Source organism: Penicillium roqueforti, assembly GCF_015533775.1.
Source record: "Penicillium roqueforti strain LCP96 04111 chromosome Unknown scaffold_01, whole genome shotgun sequence".
Lineage (NCBI taxonomy): Eukaryota > Fungi > Ascomycota > Eurotiomycetes > Eurotiales > Aspergillaceae > Penicillium > Penicillium roqueforti.
This window is the reverse complement of record NW_024067565.1, coordinates 378,883-400,757: the sequence shown is the minus strand read 5'-3', so window position 1 is coordinate 400,757 and position 21,875 is coordinate 378,883. Positions and strand designations below refer to the sequence as shown.

At 50.8% G+C, this 21,875-nt stretch overlaps 9 protein-coding genes across 9 annotated transcripts; 6 read left to right on the top strand and 3 right to left on the bottom strand.

Moving 5' to 3' along the window:
• Positions 1-86: 86 nt before the first annotated feature.
• LCP9604111_523 (survival factor 1 family protein) lies at positions 87-1,493 on the bottom strand (the record flags this gene model as incomplete). The annotated part of the gene is made up of 5 exons (XM_039068950.1): positions 87-185; positions 252-628; positions 688-1,112; positions 1,200-1,415; positions 1,474-1,493. 5 exons carry the CDS (start codon positions 1,491-1,493, stop codon positions 87-89), a joined length of 1,137 nt encoding a protein of 378 aa, XP_038933071.1.
• A 405-nt stretch (positions 1,494-1,898) lies between these two features.
• On the top strand, positions 1,899-2,419 carry LCP9604111_522 (mitochondrial 54S ribosomal protein uL11m; the record flags this gene model as incomplete). Its single annotated transcript, XM_039068939.1, has 2 exons — positions 1,899-2,027; positions 2,087-2,419. 2 exons carry the CDS (start codon positions 1,899-1,901, stop codon positions 2,417-2,419), a joined length of 462 nt encoding a protein of 153 aa, XP_038933070.1.
• A 1,394-nt stretch (positions 2,420-3,813) lies between these two features.
• On the top strand, positions 3,814-6,561 carry LCP9604111_521 (uncharacterized protein; the record flags this gene model as incomplete). The annotated part of the gene is made up of 4 exons (XM_039068928.1): positions 3,814-3,850; positions 3,935-4,242; positions 4,407-5,739; positions 5,798-6,561. 4 exons carry the CDS (start codon positions 3,814-3,816, stop codon positions 6,559-6,561), a joined length of 2,442 nt encoding a protein of 813 aa, XP_038933069.1.
• A 623-nt stretch (positions 6,562-7,184) lies between these two features.
• LCP9604111_520 (putative mitochondrial carrier protein (Pet8)) lies at positions 7,185-8,245 on the top strand (the record flags this gene model as incomplete). Its single annotated transcript, XM_039068917.1, has 2 exons — positions 7,185-7,241; positions 7,298-8,245. The coding sequence occupies 2 exons, from the start codon at positions 7,185-7,187 to the stop codon at positions 8,243-8,245; spliced, it is 1,005 nt and encodes a 334-aa protein (XP_038933068.1).
• Positions 8,246-9,423: 1,178 nt separating this feature from the next.
• On the top strand, positions 9,424-12,960 carry LCP9604111_519 (WD repeat protein; the record flags this gene model as incomplete). Its single annotated transcript, XM_039068906.1, has 8 exons — positions 9,424-9,460; positions 9,517-9,595; positions 9,741-10,959; positions 11,014-11,230; positions 11,310-12,253; positions 12,307-12,395; positions 12,457-12,649; positions 12,706-12,960. 8 exons carry the CDS (start codon positions 9,424-9,426, stop codon positions 12,958-12,960), a joined length of 3,033 nt encoding a protein of 1,010 aa, XP_038933067.1.
• A 733-nt stretch (positions 12,961-13,693) lies between these two features.
• On the bottom strand, positions 13,694-14,410 carry LCP9604111_518 (uncharacterized protein; the record flags this gene model as incomplete). The annotated part of the gene is made up of 1 exon (XM_039068895.1): positions 13,694-14,410. The coding sequence occupies one exon, from the start codon at positions 14,408-14,410 to the stop codon at positions 13,694-13,696; it is 717 nt and encodes a 238-aa protein (XP_038933066.1).
• Positions 14,411-15,317: 907 nt separating this feature from the next.
• LCP9604111_517 (uncharacterized protein) lies at positions 15,318-15,596 on the bottom strand (the record flags this gene model as incomplete). The annotated part of the gene is made up of 1 exon (XM_039068884.1): positions 15,318-15,596. One exon carries the CDS (start codon positions 15,594-15,596, stop codon positions 15,318-15,320), a length of 279 nt encoding a protein of 92 aa, XP_038933065.1.
• Positions 15,597-16,881: 1,285 nt separating this feature from the next.
• On the top strand, positions 16,882-18,579 carry LCP9604111_516 (tetratricopeptide repeat protein; the record flags this gene model as incomplete). The annotated part of the gene is made up of 1 exon (XM_039068873.1): positions 16,882-18,579. The coding sequence occupies one exon, from the start codon at positions 16,882-16,884 to the stop codon at positions 18,577-18,579; it is 1,698 nt and encodes a 565-aa protein (XP_038933064.1).
• Positions 18,580-19,544: 965 nt separating this feature from the next.
• On the top strand, positions 19,545-21,739 carry LCP9604111_514 (tRNA lysidine(34) synthetase; the record flags this gene model as incomplete). The annotated part of the gene is made up of 3 exons (XM_039068861.1): positions 19,545-19,698; positions 19,775-19,951; positions 20,010-21,739. 3 exons carry the CDS (start codon positions 19,545-19,547, stop codon positions 21,737-21,739), a joined length of 2,061 nt encoding a protein of 686 aa, XP_038933062.1.
• Positions 21,740-21,875: the final 136 nt, after the last annotated feature.

Here is a 21,875-nt window from a genome sequence, read left to right as displayed (position 1 = left end):
TCACGAAAACCATCACAACGAACGCCAACAATCAAGTCCCGCAGGGGAGAATGAGGTACTATGTACGCGAATTAGGCGGGCGACCTTTACGAGATGAAAGTCGACTCGGAGAACATAGTTCCCTCCTCGGTGATCTCCTCATCGCCGATCTTCAGCTTCAAGGACAGCTTGTCCTGAGGCGAGTACTGTACAAGGAGAGTTAGCTATAACTATCTTGATAATAAACAAGACGAGGGTAAGATGGGACAGACCTGGAAGATGTACGGCCGAGTACCGGCAACACTGCCAGCAATGCTCTTAATGAAGCCTGGCACCTCGGCCATGACGTCGATGCGATCCAATCGCGAACCGAGGCCGCCGCTGACTTCGGCTGTGAGCTCCTTGTCGTCGGTTGTCTTGCCGCTCCACTCCCACTTGATGGCCTTGGGCGCGGGCCAGTCACTGCCCTCGTCGTGGCCGGTTTCTGTGTGAGTCACTGTGTTGTTTGTGCCGACATAGATTACCTTGCCATCCTTGACAATACCACCGACGTTGACGGTGGTGGAGCCGTAGGAGGGGGGAGTGGTGTACTCCATCATGACGGCGGAGTAGGTAGGGGTCTGGAAGTTAATGAAGTTCCAGCGGGCGGCTGTGTGTTTGTTAGCATAAAGCGGTTCTGGTTGTCAGTCTATGTATAGGGCTTCTTACCAGCGTGGTGAGGCTTCATGCCCTGCAGGGCCATGATGAAGAGACCACGACCAGTCATGTCGTAGGTCTTGTCCTTGGTGGTAATAGTGCCTTCGGCGGCACAACGGGGCCAGAAAGCGTGGCGCATGGAGCCCCATGGCTTATCGGGGTCGGTTCCAAAGTATGAGGTACCGTCCTTGCCGACGACGAAACCGGGTGCAGTCCGGGAGAACTTGATGTCCACTAGGGCGCCGCCGTTGACGGTGGACTTGATAGAGTAGGAGTCGCCCTCCTCGTTGAGGGTCAGCGACAGGTTGTCGGCACCGAAAGAAATCATGTTCTCGTCGAACATGAAGTTAGAGAGCGGGTCCGAGAACCACTTGTTGTCGCCCTTTCCGCTGAGGTCGAAAATCTTGACGTTGAACTGGGCGGTGGTGTGAATTCCACTATAATCAAGATCAAGGATTAGAGTCAGCCGCTGTAGGTCTTCATTTCATGATGGAAGCTTCAAGCTCCGGCTGAGTGTTCCTTACACAATGTTGCTGTAGATAACCTGAAGGAAAACCACTGTCCCGTTGTCGGCCATGATGTAAAAGGTCTGGGTTTCGACATTGGTATAAGAGTGTGCGCGCCAGCGCAGAATCTCCTTGTTCACATCGGAGAAGGGAGTGGTCTCGCCCTGCTTCGCAACAGACTGGATAGCCTCTGGGCCATAGATAGGCTCCTCAGTGCCCACCACGGCGGAGAGACTGTCCGCATGGAATCGGTCAGTGTAACCACAACAGAGAAGAATCGATCGGAACGTACGTCGACTTTAACCAGTTCATTATTTCGATAAGTTTGGAATTAATAAAAACTGGAGAAGAAAGAAGAAGGAAAAGGGAGGTGAAGGGAAGATCGACGCGCGGGGCCCGAGAGTTCTAGTTCGGATGTCAATGGGACTCTCCGGATGAGAAAGATACACCAGATATTCGATCCAACGGATGAGAATAGAGATTGAATCTAGATATCGTGAATGTCGAGATGAAGATGGTTAGATGAATCGATTAGAAGCCAAAGAAGCTTCTGATGAGGAGAGAAAGGAGTGTACCTTATGACGTTGGGGTTTCTTGTGCTCGCTTCCCGCTCTGGCCAATCAGCGTCGTCGGCTGAAAATCTGCAAATCTGCAAATCTTCCGAGTTCGATCTTCTCTGCTTGTGGCCTTTGGAAACCATCTCGACATCTTCTCATCATGGCACGAAACGTATTGTCCAAGGATCAGTTTGTGAAGCTCATCGTTGGAGCTGGTCAGGCCAGTCCCAGTCCGCCTGTTGGACCGGCTCTGGGAAGTAAAGGTGTCAAGTCCATGGACTTTTGCAAGGTTAGTCTTTGTTTACTCGGTTTATATGAACCGTTCATGTATATTAACTACTTCTCTAGGAATTCAATGCCCGTACAGCTCACATCAACACCGGTGTCCCGATCCCTGCGCGTGTCACGGTCCGCCCCGACCGATCCTTCTCCTTTGAACTGCGCACCCCGACCACCACTTACCTCCTGCTCAACGCGGCCAATGTCGAACCCCGGAAGAACCGGCTGCGTGGTGCGATGAATCCTGGCCACGATGTTTGTGGCAAGATCTCCCTCAAGCACGTTTATGAGATCGCCAAGCTTAAGCAGACCGAGACGCGGTTATCAGGCTTGTCCCTGGAGGGATTGTGCAAGAGTGTCATGTCCCAGGCCAAGTCCATTGGTATCCAGGTCGTTCCCTGAGCATCACAAGGACAATAGACTTGTATAATTATTGGTCATTCCGACAGTGCTCCAGGGGGCCTGCTTGTTTTGATTTGGATCGGTTTACCGGGCGTTTTCTGGGAAATTTGGGGTTTCTTCTTCCCCCGTTGTACGATACCGATTATTATTTTTTTCCAGATTGTCTATATCTGTTGAAATCCAAGAGATATTTACATTGAAAGCTATATACTACTCCGTACGCAAGCGGCGGCAAGAGTGACTTATAAAGTCAAATATAGACCAACTAATCACCACAATGCAATTGAAATGGGCTGACATGTGATCACACGCCTACTAAGACCCTCCCCGGTTTTCCCGTGGACCTCTTCTCGGCGATGACTGGACAACCAAGAGAAGTGACCGGAAGCCTACAGATGAGGTCACAGACTCCAACTGATCTGCGGAGCGGAGAACTTGGCATGTGTGTGACTTCGTAGACCCTGAATGTGTCACTGCATAATGTCGACATGCTACTTGGCATGGAGTCTGGAGAATCTAGCGGAGAAAGACGGCCTGGCCCTTTACGATGTCGGAGAGGAAAGGGAATCTAGTGGAGTCAGCAGATATACTAAGCCCGTTCAGGCAATATTCCAGATCCAAAGACCCATCGTCCAGTGGCCTGCAGAGGGTACCGATGTACAACATGAGTACTCCATACGTCGTAGCAAGGCTTGGGAGTACGTAGGGCCTGGTCAGCGTCTGGTCAGCGCCTCCGGGAAGTCGGCACGGGGTCGACATCATCTTGAACTCTCCGCGGCCATCCGACTTATGAGGTAAGGCATTTCAAGGACAGTTTGGGTAAATATGGGGTATATTTGACATATTATCGTGCTCATCTGGTAAATTGGAAATAGGCCAAACGAAAAAAAGGTCATTAAATGCAGTAAATGAGGTCAAAGACAGACAAACTACCACTCCCTCACTATCTCTCTTCTTCGTCGTCTTCCTCCCTCCCTCCCACCCCACTCGCCCCCAAAATCCCAGGTTTGCCTGAGGCCCAGACCCTGACATCTCCCCTCTTCTCTTTCTCTTTTACTTCCTTTGCCTCTTCCCTCAACCATCTCCGCTTCTCATATCTTCTCGTTTAGACCCGGGATACCCGGATTCCCGGATTCCTGAACCAGACCCGGGTGCTCTCGATCGCATTCGGCGGAAGAAAAAAAAGTTAAAAAGGGAAAAGATTTGCCTCTTGCGTCGGTCTTTGACTCCTTAGGCTCTGTTTGGGAGGAAACCGTCCAATTCTGCGGATTTGACCACATTTGACAGCTTTTGAACTGGTTTTCAGTTCGCTATCTAGGATTCTCCAACTCACCCACCGTGAGGGGCATGTGTCCCACGTTCCGGGCCGAACTGCGAACACTATGACGTCTGAAATGACTGATCCAACACCCACCAACCCCATGGGTTCAGGTATGTCTTGGCTGCCGTGTTGATCGGTTGTGATGGTGTCTCCCATATCCCTGCCAACCGTCTGACGCACGTCTACCTCTCTAGAATCCCAAAGTATGCACAACCCCGCGAAGATCCCCGGCCAGGCCTCGGAACCCGGTGACGCCGATGCCAAGTCAAGAGCTCAGCCTAACCAAGTCCGTTTCTCCTCCATCGCGGAGGAGATTGAACCAGGTCGATCAGATTTGTCCCCTGTATCAGAGCAACCAGAGCAACCAGACCAGCCAGACCAAAGGCGACCTACGGACGAGGAACAATTACGGTCGCTGGCGATGAGTATGCAGGGCGCACAGCTTCAGGAGTCCCGCCTGCGGAACTTCTCCTTTGACCCCATGTCTCTTCCTTCCTCCAGGGTATGTCCATATCTATCTCTCTTTTTTGGTGTCGGGTGTTCTTCCGAGTCTTCCAATCCCTTCAAGCTTAAAGTGATATTCACTTCCCACAATCCGACGCCGCTGAGTGGAGACTCAATGGACTGTGGCAATATCGTCATCATACTAACCTTGGATCCTCATAGGTTGCATCTCGCGAGTCGAGTGATCGTAGTGGACATGGCACCGGTGCCTTTGCCTCGCCGCGTCCGTCTCCTCCAACCTCTGCTGTACAGTCACCCCCTCTTACTCCAGCTGCAACCCATTCTCGCGAAGGCCGAACCAGCGACAGTTCTTCTCTGAGAGCTACCAGCCGACCCCACGCGGACACTAATTTCACCCCTGAAGCGTCACCTCCAGTCGGATCAACCGAAAAGAACAGCACGCCTCAACCCAGCTCATCCTCCCGCCCTCAGTCCACCGAGCCTACCAGAAAAAGTGAAGGCTCAGAGCGAGCTCCTCATGCTATCCAAGTACCCAAAAATCGTGCGCAATTCTTCGTCGGGAATGACGGGAGCACCCCCCAAGATGAAAGTCCCCCTTCGACTCCACAGGAGTCTCTTACTCCGCCAGTGACTATGACCCCTGTGGGCGAACCTAATGATCCATATGCGCGCCATAAGCGACCACCCCAGTCCAAAAACCTTGCCCAGTTGGATCCTCGCTTTATCTTCAGCGGTCGGGATGTCAAACGGTCATTTCGTCCCTCGGCTCCCCGATCCAGTAGCGCGAGTGATCTCAGCAAACCTAGTGACAAGCGGAGCATATTTGGAAGTAAGAAGGAGCACGGTAGCGATAAGCACCACGGCCACCAGCATCATGGCTCTATGTCTGAATTGAAACGATTCTTCAAGATGGGCCATCGCAACAAGCGATCCGAGTCCCCGACATCGATGCCTAAAAAGTCGAGTCCATCAGCTGGAAAGTCCACTCCGTATCAAATGGCTACCGAAAATGTTCCCTTTGCCGATGATCACGGTCTGAATTCCAAGTATGGAAAGCTGGGCAGAGTGCTCGGATCTGGAGCTGGTGGCTCGGTGCGTCTCTTGAAGCGCAACAGTGACGGTGTCACCTTTGCAGTCAAGCAATTCCGAGACCGTCACAACTGGGAGAGCTTGAAGGAATACTCCAAGAAGGTGACTGCAGAGTTCTGTATTGGCTCCACCTTGCACCATGGCAATATCATCGAGACCTTGGATATCATTCAAGAAGGCAGTCGCTGGTATGAGGTCATGGAATATGCGCCGTTCGATCTGTTTGCCATCGTGATGACCGGCAAAATGGGCAAGGAGGAGATCGCCTGCTCTTTCAAGCAGATTCTGAGCGGTGTGGCGTACATCCATGGCATGGGTCTGGCCCATCGGGATCTGAAACTGGATAACGTGGTGGTGAACGACCGTGGCATCATGAAAATTATTGATTTCGGAAGTGCCGTCGTATTCCGCTATCCTTTTGAGAACGACATTGTCCCTGCTTCAGGTAAGTAATCCTGTATCTTTTTTGTTCGCCGTTGGTGGTTATTGATTTGCATGACCAGGTATCGTTGGCTCTGATCCTTACCTTGCTCCCGAGGTCTACGACGAGAAGAAATATGACCCTCGCCCCACGGATGTCTGGTCGCTGGCGATCATCTTCTGCTGTATGACCTTGCGCCGGTTCCCATGGAAGCAACCGCGCCTGACCGACAACTCATACAAGCTGTTCGTTTCCAGCCCGACCCCAGGCACCCCGGTTCCTGAACCGGAGCCACGCCGTCGGCCCAAGTCGACACCAGATCTTCTTTCCCAAGCCCAGGACAATAAGCGTTTGACCCCTCGCTCGAGCGGACCTGATCAGTCTGGAACGGACCAAAATGGAAACGGACCTGAAGATGCAGAAGCAAAGAAATTAGAACCCCCCCTCCAGAGGGAGGATGATCCTCCCGATACTGCTCAAAAGCAGATCAGCCAAACCAGCAACTGCGCCCATGATCGGCCCACCCGAACGACCAGCAAAGAGGCACCGCCGGTTCAGACATCAACCCAGCCTTCTGGGCAGCGCCAAGAGGTCATCAAGGGCCCATGGCGACTTCTCCGGATCTTGCCGCGGGAAAGCCGGTACATCATTGGCCGCATGCTGAAGACCAACCCGAAAAACCGAGCGACTCTCGACGAGGTCCTGGCGGATGACTGGGTAAAGAACATTCAGGCCTGCCGACAGGACGTGACTGGTGAAATTATCAATGCCCCCGGCCACACCCACGTCCTCGAGCCCCCCGCCCAGACCCCTGCCGTGGCCAGCAAAGCTGCCAGGGCCAAATAATATCCCTTCTTTGTATCAACTTCTCCTCGTGTCTATATATCCCCTTTATCCTTTGAGAACGGGGTGGCACTTTTGTCCCCTTCCCTTCCGCGTTCAGTGTGTGATTCCCTACGAGTATTGTAGATGATTTGGCGGTTTCCCTCATTCCCCCGGCCATGGTTGAGATGAGTTGATATTCTTCAATAAAATTCTGTGACATTTTATCGCGCTCGAGTTTCTCTTGTGAAGATGTTGAGGGAAAACGGAGCACTGGCTCTGGCTTGACGATGGATGGTACTGATAGACTTGGTGTGGGATGTCTCAGTGCGTGTTTTTTTGGGGGTATTCTTTTGTCAATGCCCCACGCTTGTGCGAAAGAGCTTTATTTTCTTCAATAGTAAATACATTTCAATCCAAACGTCGACCCTACGATAGTATAAATTCTTTTGAAGTGGACGTAGCGAAGATCGGCGATATCGGATGGCCTGACCGCGGAGCAAAAGAAACTGCCAGCCATATCCGCGGAGCTTCTCCGTTTACGCTGCTGTACAACCTACGTCGTTGCCGTTCTCCCTTCCTACTTTTCCAACCAATTGGCCATGTTCTTGTGATAGAACCATCTTCATATCCAATTCTATTCAAAAATGGCCCAACCTGACGGGGAGCCATTGGTCTCCTCCCTGTGGACGCGGTCATTAATTGTAAGCTTCTCCAGAGCTCTCTCCGGGAGTATCCCTCTAACAGCTCTACTATATAGTCCGGCGCGATTGCAGGCTTAACCGTCGACTGCTCTCTCTACCCTCTCGACACCATCAAAACCCGACTCCAAAAAGCACGCGACCACACCGCACCCCAAACCCGTGTCTCCCTCCGCCAAACCTTCCGCGGTATCTATGCCGGCCTCCCATCTGTCCTCTTTGGCTCTGCCCCCTCCGCCGCCTCCTTCTTCATCGTCTACGATAGCGTCAAGCGGACTCTGCTCGTACCTCAATCTGCCAACAGCAAAACTAACTCCCAATCCCGCTCCCACATAATCCTCACACACTCACTCGCCTCCTCCCTCGGCGAAATCGCCGCATGCGCCGTCCGCGTCCCAACAGAAGTCATTAAGCAGCGTGCCCAAGCCGGCCTCTTCGGCGGCTCGAGTCTCCTTGCACTGAAGGACATCCTGTCCCTGCGGCACGCGGTCCCAACAAGTACAACCACAGCGCCCTCGGCCCCAGCACCGAAGCGCGGCTACAGCCAGGTCTTCCGCGAGCTCTACCGCGGCGCGGGCATCACAATCGCCCGCGAGATCCCCTTCACCGTGCTGCAGTTCACAATGTGGGAGTCAATGAAGGAAGCTTACGGCAAGCGGTACCTGCGAACCGCGGAGACGGCCTCGTCTCTCGCCGAGACGCAGATTCCCGCTACCACAAGCGCCATGTTCGGCAGTGTTGCCGGCGCCATTGCGGCTGGCCTAACTACCCCGCTAGACGTGATCAAGACGCGGGTTATGCTTGCGCGGCGTGGCGTTGACGCGCCTGTTCGTGTTAAGGAGATTGTGCGCGGCATTGCACGTGAAGGGCCCGGTGCTTTCTGGCGTGGTATCACGCCGCGTGTGACGTGGATTGGTATTGGTGGGGCTGTTTTCCTTGGGAGCTATCAATATGCTTCGAATACTCTTGAGGGACGCCAGGCGGCACAGGCGGAGAAAAGTCTTTGATTGGATTTTTCTTGGCCTTGTAGTTTGTATATTTTTGCTATATAGAAGGTTGGAAGAGCATAGATTCTGTAGATTCTGGGAAGCGAGTTGTTTGAGCAATTATATGTCATTCTTCTTACTTGCTCGGACTGCTCTCGGCTTGAAGCAGCCCAATTCCGGGATTTGCTCGACAGCTAATAGTTCTTCCATCTCCCTTTTGCGCAGGAAATCATGGCCTGCAAGCTCAAGGCTTGGGGCAACGCCCTTGGCGACTCGTGAATCAAAGATGCACATCTATAAGATGGACTAGACGTTCCTGGCTAATCAGCGAAGAAGTCAGGCTCATCGGTAACATAAAAGAAGCCTTATATTGTGTATACTTACACCCTTCAACCCACTGCACTGGCTTATAGATAGCTGAAATTCTGGAATCAGATGAGCATTCGTGCAATTACGGAGAATGACGCGTATAGCTTTAGGGTGTGAGATGTTCTGCAAATCTATACGAGCTGCAGCCTTCTCGAAGCCCCAAACCAAGCCCTATCTTGGCGATGCAGCCAAGCTGCTCTATCCGTATGTTCTGCACGAGCTTAAGTCTCATTCCATACGAGACGAGTGGAGCATCCAATTGACTAGACTGAGCGCAAATCTGATCTCCGGGTGTCAAACCATTCGGAGCGGGCAAGTCAGTACCCCATTGGTAGGGCTGAAGGATTGTTCCTCTAAACGAGGAGTCTTGTGGATGTGCATAATATATAGTTATGTATTGTGTATCTTGTTAAAAAGTATATCTGGTATCATAGAAGACTATGGAACTTATAGATGTAGTCAAATCGTTAAAATAACCGAGAAGCATTCCAGAAAGGGAAAGGAAAGGCCCCCGGGCTATTAAATAATGGAGAAAGACGAGTAATCTCATGATTTCTACTTGAAGGTCGTATTGGATATCACATAGGAAGGCCAAACACATAAACACATAAACTCCGGACCCCTGGCGCCTCCAACTCTGAACTTCCCCTCATTTGACTGTTTTCCCCTTCGCTTCTTTTTTCCTTGGCCTTTTGACTTTCTCTCTTTTGATCGTCGCGAATGCTCTGACGTTTACTTTCCCCACCAAAACTGAACGTGCGATCGGCCTCGACAGATAAGCTCCGCATTCGCATCTCCGCAATTGGTTTCACTCCTTCAACGCTGCATGTATGGCACGCAAACTAAGTCACCAGAGGGTCACCTACGGTATGTTGGATCCTGTGTATCCACCCCCACGTCGCTGACTGTGTCTCTCACTCTAGTCCTCCCTCTGCCTGATGCACCCGGTGGGCACCGGTTGGGGGTCAATGGCTTGACTGTCGACCGTCAGAACTCCATCCTGTAAGTATCTTTCCCCCGTTATGCTAGTGCTGGGATCCATGATCTAGTTTTGAACCCGTGCCAAGTTTGCGATCGCGATCTTCCGGAAATCAGGCTTCTTTACACGTGGATTGCACGGATACTAATATGACGTCCCCTCTCCTAGCTACTCCGCGGGCCGCGACGGTGTCATCTGTTCCTGGGATCTCGACTTTCCTCTTTCCTCTGCGTCTGCGCTCTCGTCTCCTGGCCAGAAGCCCCGTCCGACCGTCTTCAAAACCCAGGTCCAAGCACATAGTCATTGGATCAACGACATAGTCTTGGCACAGGACAATTCCGCGCTTGTTTCGGCCTCGTCCGACACGACCGTGCGACTCTGGCGCCCACACTCCGAGTCAACCGAGGTCCCGGAGCGCATTGGAAAACATACCGATTATGTGAAGGCCCTAGCGAGCCCCGGTAGCCAGGCTACTTGGGTTGCCTCGGGCGGTCTCGATCAAAAGGTTTACCTCTGGGATTTGAATGGCGGCGGGGAGATATTGAACATCAATGCCGGCGGGGAAGACTCCTCGGGTAAAGGCTCTGTCTATGCGCTGGGTGCGGTCTCGTCGGTGCTCGCTAGCGGTGGCCCTGAGAATGTCGTCCGAGTATGGGATCCCCGGTCTGGAAAGCTTGTGACGAAGTTCGTGGGCCATACGGACAACATTCGTGCTATTATGATTAACCAGTCCGGCGACACAATTATGACGGGGTCGTCTGACCAGACGATCAAGATCTGGTCTCTCACAGCGGGTCGATGCATGAACACCCTGACCATGCACAATGATAGCGTGTGGTCTCTTTACTCGGACCACCCCGATCTCTCTGTCTTCTACTCGAGTGACCGTTCCGGCTTGGTGGCGAAGACCGACATGCGAGGATCGGCCGATCCCGACCAGGGCCTCTGCGTCGCCGCACTACAAGAGCACGAGGGCGTTGTCAAGGTTGTGGCGGCGGGAGACTACATCTGGACAGCTACCCCCAAGTCTAGTATCAACCGCTGGCGAGATGTTGACATCACGGTGGGGATCGAGCCGGCCCCCGACCCAGCACGTACTATAGACTCTGCTGCAAAGCCCGCAACCCCAGAGAAGGGACCGAAGAAGGTTCCATATAATGCTCTTTTGCAGTTATCAGCGACCTCGATTCTTGGTGGCGCAGCCCCTAAACTTAATTCCTCGGAGCCTAACTTGGCGACAATTGACCTGACAATTCCGGTTCATTCACAGCCCGAGGAAACCATTGAAGGCCAACACGGCTTGATCAAGTGCTTGATGTTGAATGATCGGAGGCGCACACTTACTCAGGATTCGGCAGGAGAAGTTGTTCTCTGGGACCTGCTGAAGGTGATTTAACATCTCAGCCGGAGAAGTATAAGACATCGACTAACATGAATCTAGTGTATTCCTGTCCAAACCTTCGGCAAGCGTCATATGGATGATGTTGAGTCAGAGGTAAACACCGTTGATAGTATCGGACATTGGTGTGCCATCAACGTACGCACTGGCAGGCTCTCAGTCATTCTAGAGCCCAATCGCTGTTTCGACGCAGAAGTTTATGCCGACGAGATCGATCTACCACTATCTGAGCTGTATCAATTTAGGGATGATCAAAGAAGTGAGTATTTCCTACGACTATTCATTCTGCTCTACTGTCAACCTTGGCGGATATTCTTTGCCATACTGACAACACGCAGTCAATCTCGGCAAATGGATTTTGCGCTGGCTGTTCGCTCTGGTAGTAGACGAGGAAGTCCGACGAGACAACGATTACCGCCAAACTGCCATCGCGAGAGCAGAAGAAAATGCTCGACTGAATCCGCTGACTACCTCGATATCTGGCGATGATGTCCCTCGCAGCATTGGGATTCCGATATCGAATCCTCATCATATGTCGACTCTGCGTCCCAGCTCAGACTTCCCTGGTAGCCCGAACATCGGCTTTGGCATCAATGTTGGCACACCATCGTCAAACTACATGAGCACTTCCATGCAGAGCAACTCTCCGTTCCCCGCATTTGAACCAGACACACCTGATGCCTCGGGGCTAACAAATTCCCATGTCGATGGCGGGGCATCATCCTTTTCACCAAGTGACTACTTCTCGAAAAGGCCTCTAGCGGCCCAACAAACCGACACCGGCAAGTCTCTTCTGTCTCCGTCGGATGCAACTCCAGGAGTTCCTCAATCCCCCGCAGAGCCTGATAAGGAAGAGCGGAAGAAGTCACTATTCGGAAAAAAGTTCCAAATGAACTTCCCCAAGAAGTTGGGTCGCAATTCTACGGAGACGAAGCCTCAGATATTAGAAGAAAAGGTCGAAGAGTCGGAGATCTCCTCTATCAAGGAAGAGAAGGTCTATGAGCCCAATCTCTGTGGCGTCGTTGACCGCATTCGTGACGATTATGAAGAATTTCTGGCTACAAATACAGATCGAGAGTTGGAGACGGCTCTTTCTCCTAGTTCTGAGGAGGAAACTCCGCGACTGGATATCCCAGCCCGGACTGCAGTCTTCATCCAGGAGGAAACTGGCGATACTGCCGTTGCCTCGGATCTCTACAGAGGTACCGTGGGCCGCGTTGGTGAAGACCTCGAAAGCCTTAAGAAATCAATTCCTCATTGGCTCGGTGAGCTTCTTCTGAAGGTACGTCTATTTTCTCGCATTTTCTTTCCTCTCTTACTGATCATTCGTTATAGAATCAAATTCCCTTCAAGGAGCAGGTCAAGATCGCCTTCGTATTGAAGCCTTTCGATGATACCTTGCCGCCAGTCGTCAAACCCGACCCGTATGTTTTGGATCTTCTGGAATGCGTGTTGTTGATGAAACTAATCTCGTTATTCATCCAGGCCAGCTCCCAATGGTGCCCCTCCGGGAAATATGAACACTAATAACAATGGCTCTCGTCTTAATGCCAACCGCATGCTCCGAGCAAAGAAGGTTCTTGCTTATGTCGCAGAGCGCATCGACCCTGCTAACCCGGATGAACCGGAGTCCGTTATGCCACCAGAGGAGTATCTCGAGCTATACTGCCAGAAGACTGTAAGCTTTTCTCCTATATTTTATTGTCGCCAATCATGCTAATCTTCATCCACCAGCTGTGTCCACCAAACATGACTCTAGCAACGATTCGCACGCACCTCTGGCGCACCTCCGGAGACATGGTTCTCTACTACAAGACAAATGGCAAGAAAGAGATTCACCCGCCCCGGTCTCTCCTGGGAATTGATGAGAACCATGTCCTTGTGGAAGAAACCCACATTCCGAACGGGGATAGCCACGCACATGCACCACCCGGGAGTATCCATTCTGTGACCAACTCGGCCTCTGTCGCAGGCTCTGCTATCACCTAATGAAAACCTAGTCTTTGGGACCTTTCGTTGGCTTCTTTTTTCTTTTTTTTCTTTTTCCTTCTCTTCAAATTTTACATTTGATATTCAGCCTACCCCAATGCAATGAATGCTACATGCATGGGTTTGTAGTACATATGGGCGAGTTAGTTGATTTCGATTTTGATCTTGATTTTTTTGATGTCTATCACATCTCCTGTTTCTCTTCTTCTGGGTGTTAGCGCATCTGGCTTACTTGGCTGTAGCTTTGGGCCTTGCTTTTGCCTCAATCTTGCAGCTTGCATTCTCATGTATTAATGTTGCCGGTGTTCCCGGCAATATTGGCGAAGAATCGAATCAATGGATCCTTCAAAGCCTATTCTGTTGTAAACTCCGTTAATGGCCCCTGACTAGCTGCACTAACCGGACACCCAAGAGAGCTTGGGGTACTAACTATGTAGTTACACATTTCCCCGATGCAACGATCATATCAGATATGATCCTGACGGCTCTCGAAAAAGGGCAACAATTGCATTCCATGACTACATATGGATAATCATGATCCTAAGCTTGAACAACCATCACCCTGTTCCTTATAGCAACACCACTTTCTCCACCTCCACCTCTGCATCCCCCGCCTCTGCATCCTCCACCTCTGCATCCTCCACCTCTGCATCCGCCACCTCTGCATCCTCCACCTCTGCATCCTCCACCTCTGCACCCTCCACCTCTGCCCCAACTTCCCATCCTCAACAACCTAGGTACATCCAGTAGCACGATTGCTTAGACAAACATCACCACCCTGGTCCGAAGTCCCGAATCCCTCACAAGAAGCATTAATCTTATGCTCGGCCTGAACCTCCTGATTGCAAGCCGTCCAAGTACTCGAGAAGAACCCAGCCCGCACATTATAAGTCGACCAACTAACACAGCAGTTCGAGCCACCCTGCGCCTCGCAACGGCTACGCGGGGCCCTGTTAATCTGCAGATCAAACTGACAAGTCGTACCAGCAATACAAGAGAACACCGTACCGCACGCACTCCACAGGACAGCATGCGCCGCGCTAGTCGAGAAGGTCGACCGCTTCGCAATGCCCGCGGTAGTAGTGGTGACGTTCCCGGCAACGTGCGCGAGCAACGACTCCACGTCGCCGGCCATGTCGGCGTCGTTCTCGTCGTATTTCTTCGCGTACGCGGCTTCGGTCAGGATGCGCGCTTTCTCTTCGTCGCTGGTGGCTGAGTGCGGGTCCAGGCTGGTGAGCCAGGCTTCGGTCGCGCTGGAATATCCCACGTAGTGGACGTCCACGTCGAAGGCGCTCAGGTCGCCCTTCGAGTTTGGGAAGTAGTCGGAGGCTACGTGGTTGATGATGAAGCCGGGTTCTGGGGTTGGGGGTGGGGTTGAGGGCAGTGCAATGCCAGTGCTTAGCTGGGAAAGACCCAGGATAAGGCTGGTGATGATGGTGCTGGAGAGCATCTTGAAGAAGATTCTGGAGAAGTGTTTGGTTTCTGTTGGATGATTCTGATGATTGCTTGGTATGGTCGGGTAGGAGGCTCTCTTTGCTCCGTTCTTTCTCGGGGTTCTTATAGATCTGGGATTCTGCTCGAGCTGTCAATAAGAAGTACTTCGTCGAGGAGAATGCCTTGACCGAAGAGGCAATCCCATGCGGAGGGTGTCTTCTGCTGACGGGTTTACTCCAAACTGGGCGTGCATTGGGTTACATTCACACATGGAGGAGAGACATGGCACCGTTGGGGTTTACTTGGTATACTCCTATCTCGTGCTAATGAGACGGTTGCCTTTGTAGGATTGGACTTCTGGACCAGCACTAGTTGAGAGGCGTTGAGGATGGCTGCTTTTCCTTTGTGTATTCGACTCGGCCGAGTCCTGTTGGAGTATAACACTGAATGAGGCAGGTAGATCGGGTAAGCTTACGGAGGATACTATACCAGTTCTAGGGAATGGAAAGCCCGGCAATGAAGGTCTTCTGACTGCGGACAGCCACTTGGTATACTGCATTTTCCTATTTCTGATTAAGGTACAGAGTATAGCAGAAAGATTCGTGACATGATATCGTCAAAGCGGGGAATAACAATATAAAGTATATAAAGCAGAGACCGGTGTTGTATATACTCCCGTAGATCCCCCGCATAATGTGGACGGCAAATCCCGCCTTCGGCATGCAAGGTGTTCTTAAATGAGTTTAGCTTAGAAGAAGGGAACAACCTAGACTGAACTTGCATGAGAGCAACCAATAACAATTCCCATTCACCAGGAAATCCAAAATAGACTACCGAGTTCAGGGCTGATACAGAGCGATCGACGAACTGGTGTTGCTCCCACCTAGCCCCGTAGTTACATGTGGCGTTTTGCGCCCCATGACTCAATCCTTATTCTCACTCGGGGTTTGAATAGGGGTCCCCGCAGGGGTCTCACTGGCATCGGTGTTCTCGCGCGAGCGTCGCAGTTCAGGTTTGGCCTTTTTGGAGTTAAACGAGGGCCAGTAGCGGGTCATCAAAAACACAAGAGTCGGGATAGAGAGTATCCACACAGATGCCAAGAGTAGGAAGGTCTGGAATGGAGCTGCTTCGAGTCTTTCACTGATCAAGGTTCCGCAGTTTAGTAGGGATGTTTTAAGTGAAGCTGACAGTGACAGTGCCATGTCGGGCGATTAGGTTGTAGTTCGGTATTTGGGCTCTTCCACGGGGGAGCGTGGGGGTTGCAGTCCGGTGTCTGGTTGTTGGAGGCAGGAATTCTCGGTCGAGGGTAGGGAAGAGGAAGGTTAAAGGTCTGGGGAAAGTATACGGAGTAGTCGGGAGTATCAAAGACACCCAAGATAAGCGTCTGCCTAGAGTGCACGACAGAGGATTGGCTCGGATCTGCAAGATGTCTCAAATAGGAATGCACATCTTTATTATGCCGATATCTCACATTTAGCCGGCTTATTTGGCCTATTTTCTATATACCTCGCAGATCACTGTGATGGCAATGTACAACTTCGTTCTTATTGGTTGACAAAAAATAGGCTTGGAGATCCTTCCACTAGCATTGTTGCGGCTTCAAGACAACAAGTCAGCTAATGGTATTTTGCTTTTTCTTATAGTTCGGTCTAGCCTATACCCAAAATTGGGACTGCCACCTTTGATTTCTCAGCAATGTCACCTGCCGAGGTGTTATTGGGCCCACGTCACTGCTAGCGCGCTGACTAACGTTTGCCATGTCAATGAGGAGGTGCATAACTTAATTTGTAGTTAATATAAGGGGTCTCTACTCTGATGTGGCGATATATACCTGGAATCGTCCGAACCATGTGCCATTGTGTCTAACCCTGTATTCACGCCTTGGCCAGAGATCCCTGCAAAAATAAGCCAAGTGACAGGCTTAGCCGATGGTTTCAAAAGTACGAACTCCCTTTCTATTAAAAAGACGTCTTTCCTAATTGGGGTGCAACATGTGATGAAGAAAAAAAAATGGGGATATATAAAAGTGTGGGCTGATGCGACGGGGAAAATAGGAATTGCAGAACATTGAGGCTGAACTGCCATACATTCTTGATTTGCATATAGTTTTCACGTCTCTTGTTTCTGTTCAGATCAAAGAGATCAATCAATCAATAAAAAGAAGAGAAAAAAGCAATCATATCTCGTGGTCTAATGGCTGTACATGGTGATCTACTAACAATAGTACAATCTAGTACAACCTAATCGCATTTGCATTCCGACTGGGAATCCAATAAGATGCAGTATAGACCGCATAGTTCACAATAGTTCAATAGTTCATTAGATTCACAGCATCACATAAAACATAAAACATAAAATAAATTGGAACAAGTCCGAAGTCGTTGGGTACAAGTAGCGGGAACCCCGCCTAAACCCGAACTCGTCAAGATTCTCTCCTTCACCTTCCCGCCAACATCATACGGTGTCACCAGGGCATATATCAGCAACATGACAAAAGGATCAACCCAGGTCGAATATCCGTATAATCTGGGGGCATACGGGAAGGTCATCACCACCACCAGTCCTGAGGCCCAAATATGGTTTGACCGCGGTCTCGTGTGGGCATATTCCTTCAACCATAAGGAATCCATCGTCTGTTTCAAACAGGCATTGGTGCATGATCCATTATGTGTGATGGCCTACTGGGGGTTGGCCTACTCTCTCGGTCCCAACTACAACCAGCCCTGGGACTTCCTCGGCAACGATTTGGCGGCCGTCGTGGAAAACACATATCGAGCCGCAACCAAAGCTCGCTTCCTGTCTGTAAAAAATGGGAACGCCGTGGAACAGGCCCTCGCCAAGGCCATCTCCGCCCGCTATCAGAGTGATAAGCCTGCGAGCATGGATCAATATGCCATTCAGAATATTGCATATGCCGATGCAATGAAAGAGGCATATGAAAAGTTTAGCGATGATTTGGACGTGGTCGCTTTGTACGCTGATTCCTTGATCAGCCTCACGCCCTGGAAGTTGTGGGACATGGTGACCGGAAAACCAAATCCGGGCACCCGTACCATGGAAGCAAAAAAGGTGCTAGAGACCGCTCTCAAACATAAGGACGCCTCCAAACACCCCGGTCTCCTGCACATCTACATACACCTTATTGAGATGTCGCCCTTTCCAGAACTAGGCCTGCGACCGGCCGACTACCTCCGCGATCTGGTTCCGGACGCGGGCCATATCAATCATATGCCGTCCCATCTGGACGTGCTGGTGGGAGACTATCGAAGCGCCGTCCGCGCAAACCAACGTGCCGCGATTGCAGACGAGAAATACCTGGCGCTGAAAGGCCCATTTAATTTCTACTCCGTCTACCGCATGCACACCTACCACTCCCTCATCTACGCGGCCATGTTTGCGGGCCAGAAACAGGCCGCATTTGCCGCTGTGGACCGCATGGAGGCGACATTACCGAAAGAATTGCTCTCGGCCATGGCCGACTACATCGAAATCTTCATGTCTGTGCGCGCGCACATCATGATACGGTTCGGCATGTGGGATGAGATTATCAAGATTGCCATCCCCTCAGATCCAGAGCTGTACTGCATGACGATAGCGGTTCTGCACTACGCCAAGGGCGTGGCATATGCAGCAACAGGGAACGTGCCGGATGCAGAGCGTCAGCGAGAGCTGTACCGGGCAGCGCGAGATCGAGTGCCGGATACGCGCTTGGACTGGCCCAACAAGTGTATCGATATCCTAGGGGTGGCGTCAGAAATGCTGGACGGCGAGATCGAGTACCGCCGTGGGAACTACACGGAGGCCTTCGAGCATCTACGTCGCTCGATTGAATTGGACGATGGGCTGGGCTACAGTGAGCCCTGGAGCTGGATGCAGCCCACCCGCCATGCATACGCTGCTCTTTTGCTAGAGCAGGGCCATGTCGAGGATGCAGCGGCTGTCTACCAGGCTGACCTGGGTCTTGATGGCACTCTTATTCGTGCTCGTCAGCATCCGAATAACGTATGGGCTTTGCAGGGCTACCATGAATGTTTGATACGTCTGGGTCGGAATGATGAGGCACGCATTATTGGGCCGCAGTTGGAGATAGCCGTTGCTGTGGCTGATGTACCTGTAACCTCTTCCTGTTTCTGTCGTCTAGATACCTCACAAGCGCCCACTATTGGGAAGAGTTGTTGCAAATAAATTGATATATGTAAATTGTTTTTCTAACTTATATTTCCAATTCATTATCAATGTATGTATTCTTCCAGGGTTAAGATTGATCAATCGGATGGCGTCTGCCAATGACGAGTTCCTGGATCGTTGGTCCAAAGATCAAACGTCGAACTAGAGGTAATCTTCTCCTATTGATCTTCCCTCGAAGCGATACTTAAAGGAACAGATAGAATGGTAGATTCTCATCAAAACAAGCCCGTCCTTGTCCGATCAGGGTATATATATATCACGTGCCGTGGTGAAGTCGCTGTAGTCAACGTTGTTAGGGCATCGTATATATACCGCTGCAGGGATTATCGAAGGTTCCGATTGTTGTTATGATCATCTCGAGAGGTTACCCTAGCGGTTGATTGCTATATATGTAATCTGCTACATGTAATAACTCAGGTTTAAGCCTGCCCAGTTCCCTGGATTACACTACAACTCAGGGGGTTAGGATTCAACTTTAGCCATGACTGGTTCTAGATGGTGAATTCGAGGTCGAGCTGTAGTCGAAGATGTATGAGATCTCGGGATCACACACTTACAAGGTTATATATTGAAACGTCATTTGCACATTTCAGGCTTTTCCTCCCCTTTTCCGCCGTCGAACATATCTATACAAAAGGACATGGGCCGGCTAAATCTCGTATTGTTAGATGCGAGCAACATATGGAACTCAGTAACCACCACTTACGCCACTGTCAGCATCAGAAACCCGACATATTTCCCCCAAACATCTCAAAAATGACTTGTCACTATTTAAAATACTAACTGATAAAATCTCGGAGACGCATTCGTGTAAAGGCCGTCTGGTCACGTTCTCGGAAAAATTGATTGGCCGAGCCGACGAGATCACCCTAAGGTTCTCTCTCCTCCGCGTGAAGTGAATCTATAGGTCGACGATGATATTGAATTTTCGAGCCCATGTTTGATTCCAATGGAGAATAGACATGGCCGGCAATATATCAATATCGCCGGTTTTGTTCCAGCGTTGTTTCCAGCAAGCGTGGTCCAGATCGCGACGCGCTCGCCTCAATTATGGCAGCGCCAAGTATGGAAAGAATCCCGGTGATAATGACACTCTACAGCTTCCACGGAAGTTTGGTAAGCTTTAAATATTGAAAAATATAGACTCGCTGTTTGTGTCTCAAGATCTTATAGCTGATGCGCGGGATGGTAGGAATCGCTGTCAGTGGTGGCGCCGACTCTATGGCTCTAGCATACCTATGCAAGCAACTGGAGCAATCTTATGATGTTGCTGGAGCTATTTCTGTCACTGCTTTTGTGGTAGATCATCGTTCCCGTCCGGAAAGCACTATGGAGGCACAAAAGGTTGCTGGCTGGCTTCGTGATATGGGTATGTTCCAAGTCGGAATGTTTGCATCTTAGAAGATTGTTTAACCATTATTGAACAGACATCAGAACACATATCCTTAATTTAGACTGGTCTGAAATTATCTCAAGTCAGAATCAATTGTCGCCAAAGCCTGGAGCATCGGGGCCTCTGCCATCCGCCTTTGAGACACATGCACGACGTCTCCGTTTCCAAGCCCTTGGCATAGCTTGTTATGAGTTCGAACTCGAAACATTGCTCTTAGGCCATCATCAAGATGACAACATTGAAACCACCATTTTGCGGCTCTCGGCTGGAGCAACTGGCTTAGGTCTTGGTGGCATTCCTGAAGTTGCTCGAATCCCCGAATGCCATGGTATCTTCGGTGCTTCTGAAAGCTGGTCGACTACATCAATCCCCATAAAACGACCGACAAAACCACAAGCCAAAGTCCGATTCTATAACCAGACACATGGTCACATCACTTCTCCCGACCCAACCGCTAGAACAGGTAACACTCACACCAATCTCATATCCAATGTAAAAATGGCAAGCCCGGGCATATTCGTCTGCCGACCTCTACTCTCCTTCGCCAAAACAAGTCTTCTGGAGACCTGCCACAAAAATCAAGTCCCTTACGTCTCCGACCCAACAAATTTCGACCCAACCCTCACTCCCCGGAACGCCATCCGCAGTCTTCGCACCTCAAACTCCCTACCCCGTGCGCTGGAATCACAATCCATCCTCTCCCTACTTCGGTCAAGCCAAGACCTCCTTCAGAGGTCAAACGAGCTGTCCAACTACCTCCTCTCATCTCAATGCCGGATGCTAGATTTCAACCCCAAGGCAGGGTCAGCGGTCATTCAATTCCTAGACAAAACCCCAGCATCGATGGACCCGCAACTCGCAACATTATCAGCCTCCCGAATCCGGCAGATCCAGACCATCGTTCTCCGCCGCATGACAGAACTAGTCTCTCCCTTCCCCGATAGCCATTTCTCGCTACGCAGATATGAGCCACTAGTTCACAATGTGTTCCCCGGTCTAGATGGCTCTCATGGCGCAAGCGCCACGTCCAATGACGAGAAACGAAGAAAAGGCTTCACGGTAGCGGGGGTTCTGTTCCAGCGTCTCCCAAATGAAGCCTCCAGACTTGGAAAGTCCCACGATCCACGGCTCGGGGGTGATAATATCTGGTTGCTATCCCGGCAACCATTCATGAAAAATCGTGACCCCGTGACCCAAGTCAACGTTTCGCCTAGTGGCAGTTTTACTCCGTGGGTTTTGTGGGATAACCGGTACTGGATGCGGCTTCGTCTCGTTCCGGTCGACCGTGATCCCAACGAACTAGCAGATGAACTGATAAGTCTTCCTGTTACGATACGCCCGTTCAATAAAATTGATATCGAACGGATACGCAAAGATGCGGCTAATTTGAGGCCGCGAGGGCAAACAAATAAGGATTTTACTGCCGGACAGGAAATGCCCGGGACTTTTGAGCACGTCAAGGCTCTCTTGTCTGCTGAAGCGCCTGCTCAGTTGCGCTTTACTTTACCTGTGTTATCAAGGGAAGGCATCGTGTCTAAGCCAGGAAAGCCTCCAAGTCAGAAGGTTTGGCAAAAACTGGCATTGCCGACTTTGGACTATCGACTATCCGGTCATTCAGCTAAGCATTCTTCTCTCAACGAGGTGGAAGTGGTACATCTACGCTGTCGCTGGAAACTGAAATGGCAGTGGATGTACAAAATGATTGACACTGAGGCACTATGCCTGATGGGCTGGCCGGTGGGTAAAGATGCCGAAGAGGCTTAGTGTACATGACAACAACACTTAGACACACAAAAAGCAAGCCTTGTAAAAACTTGATCTCCTGAGCTATGCATGCATGGTCAAATGGCTATCTGTGCAGATAGGCCAGTATGAAGGGTGACAAGAAATAGGAATGAAT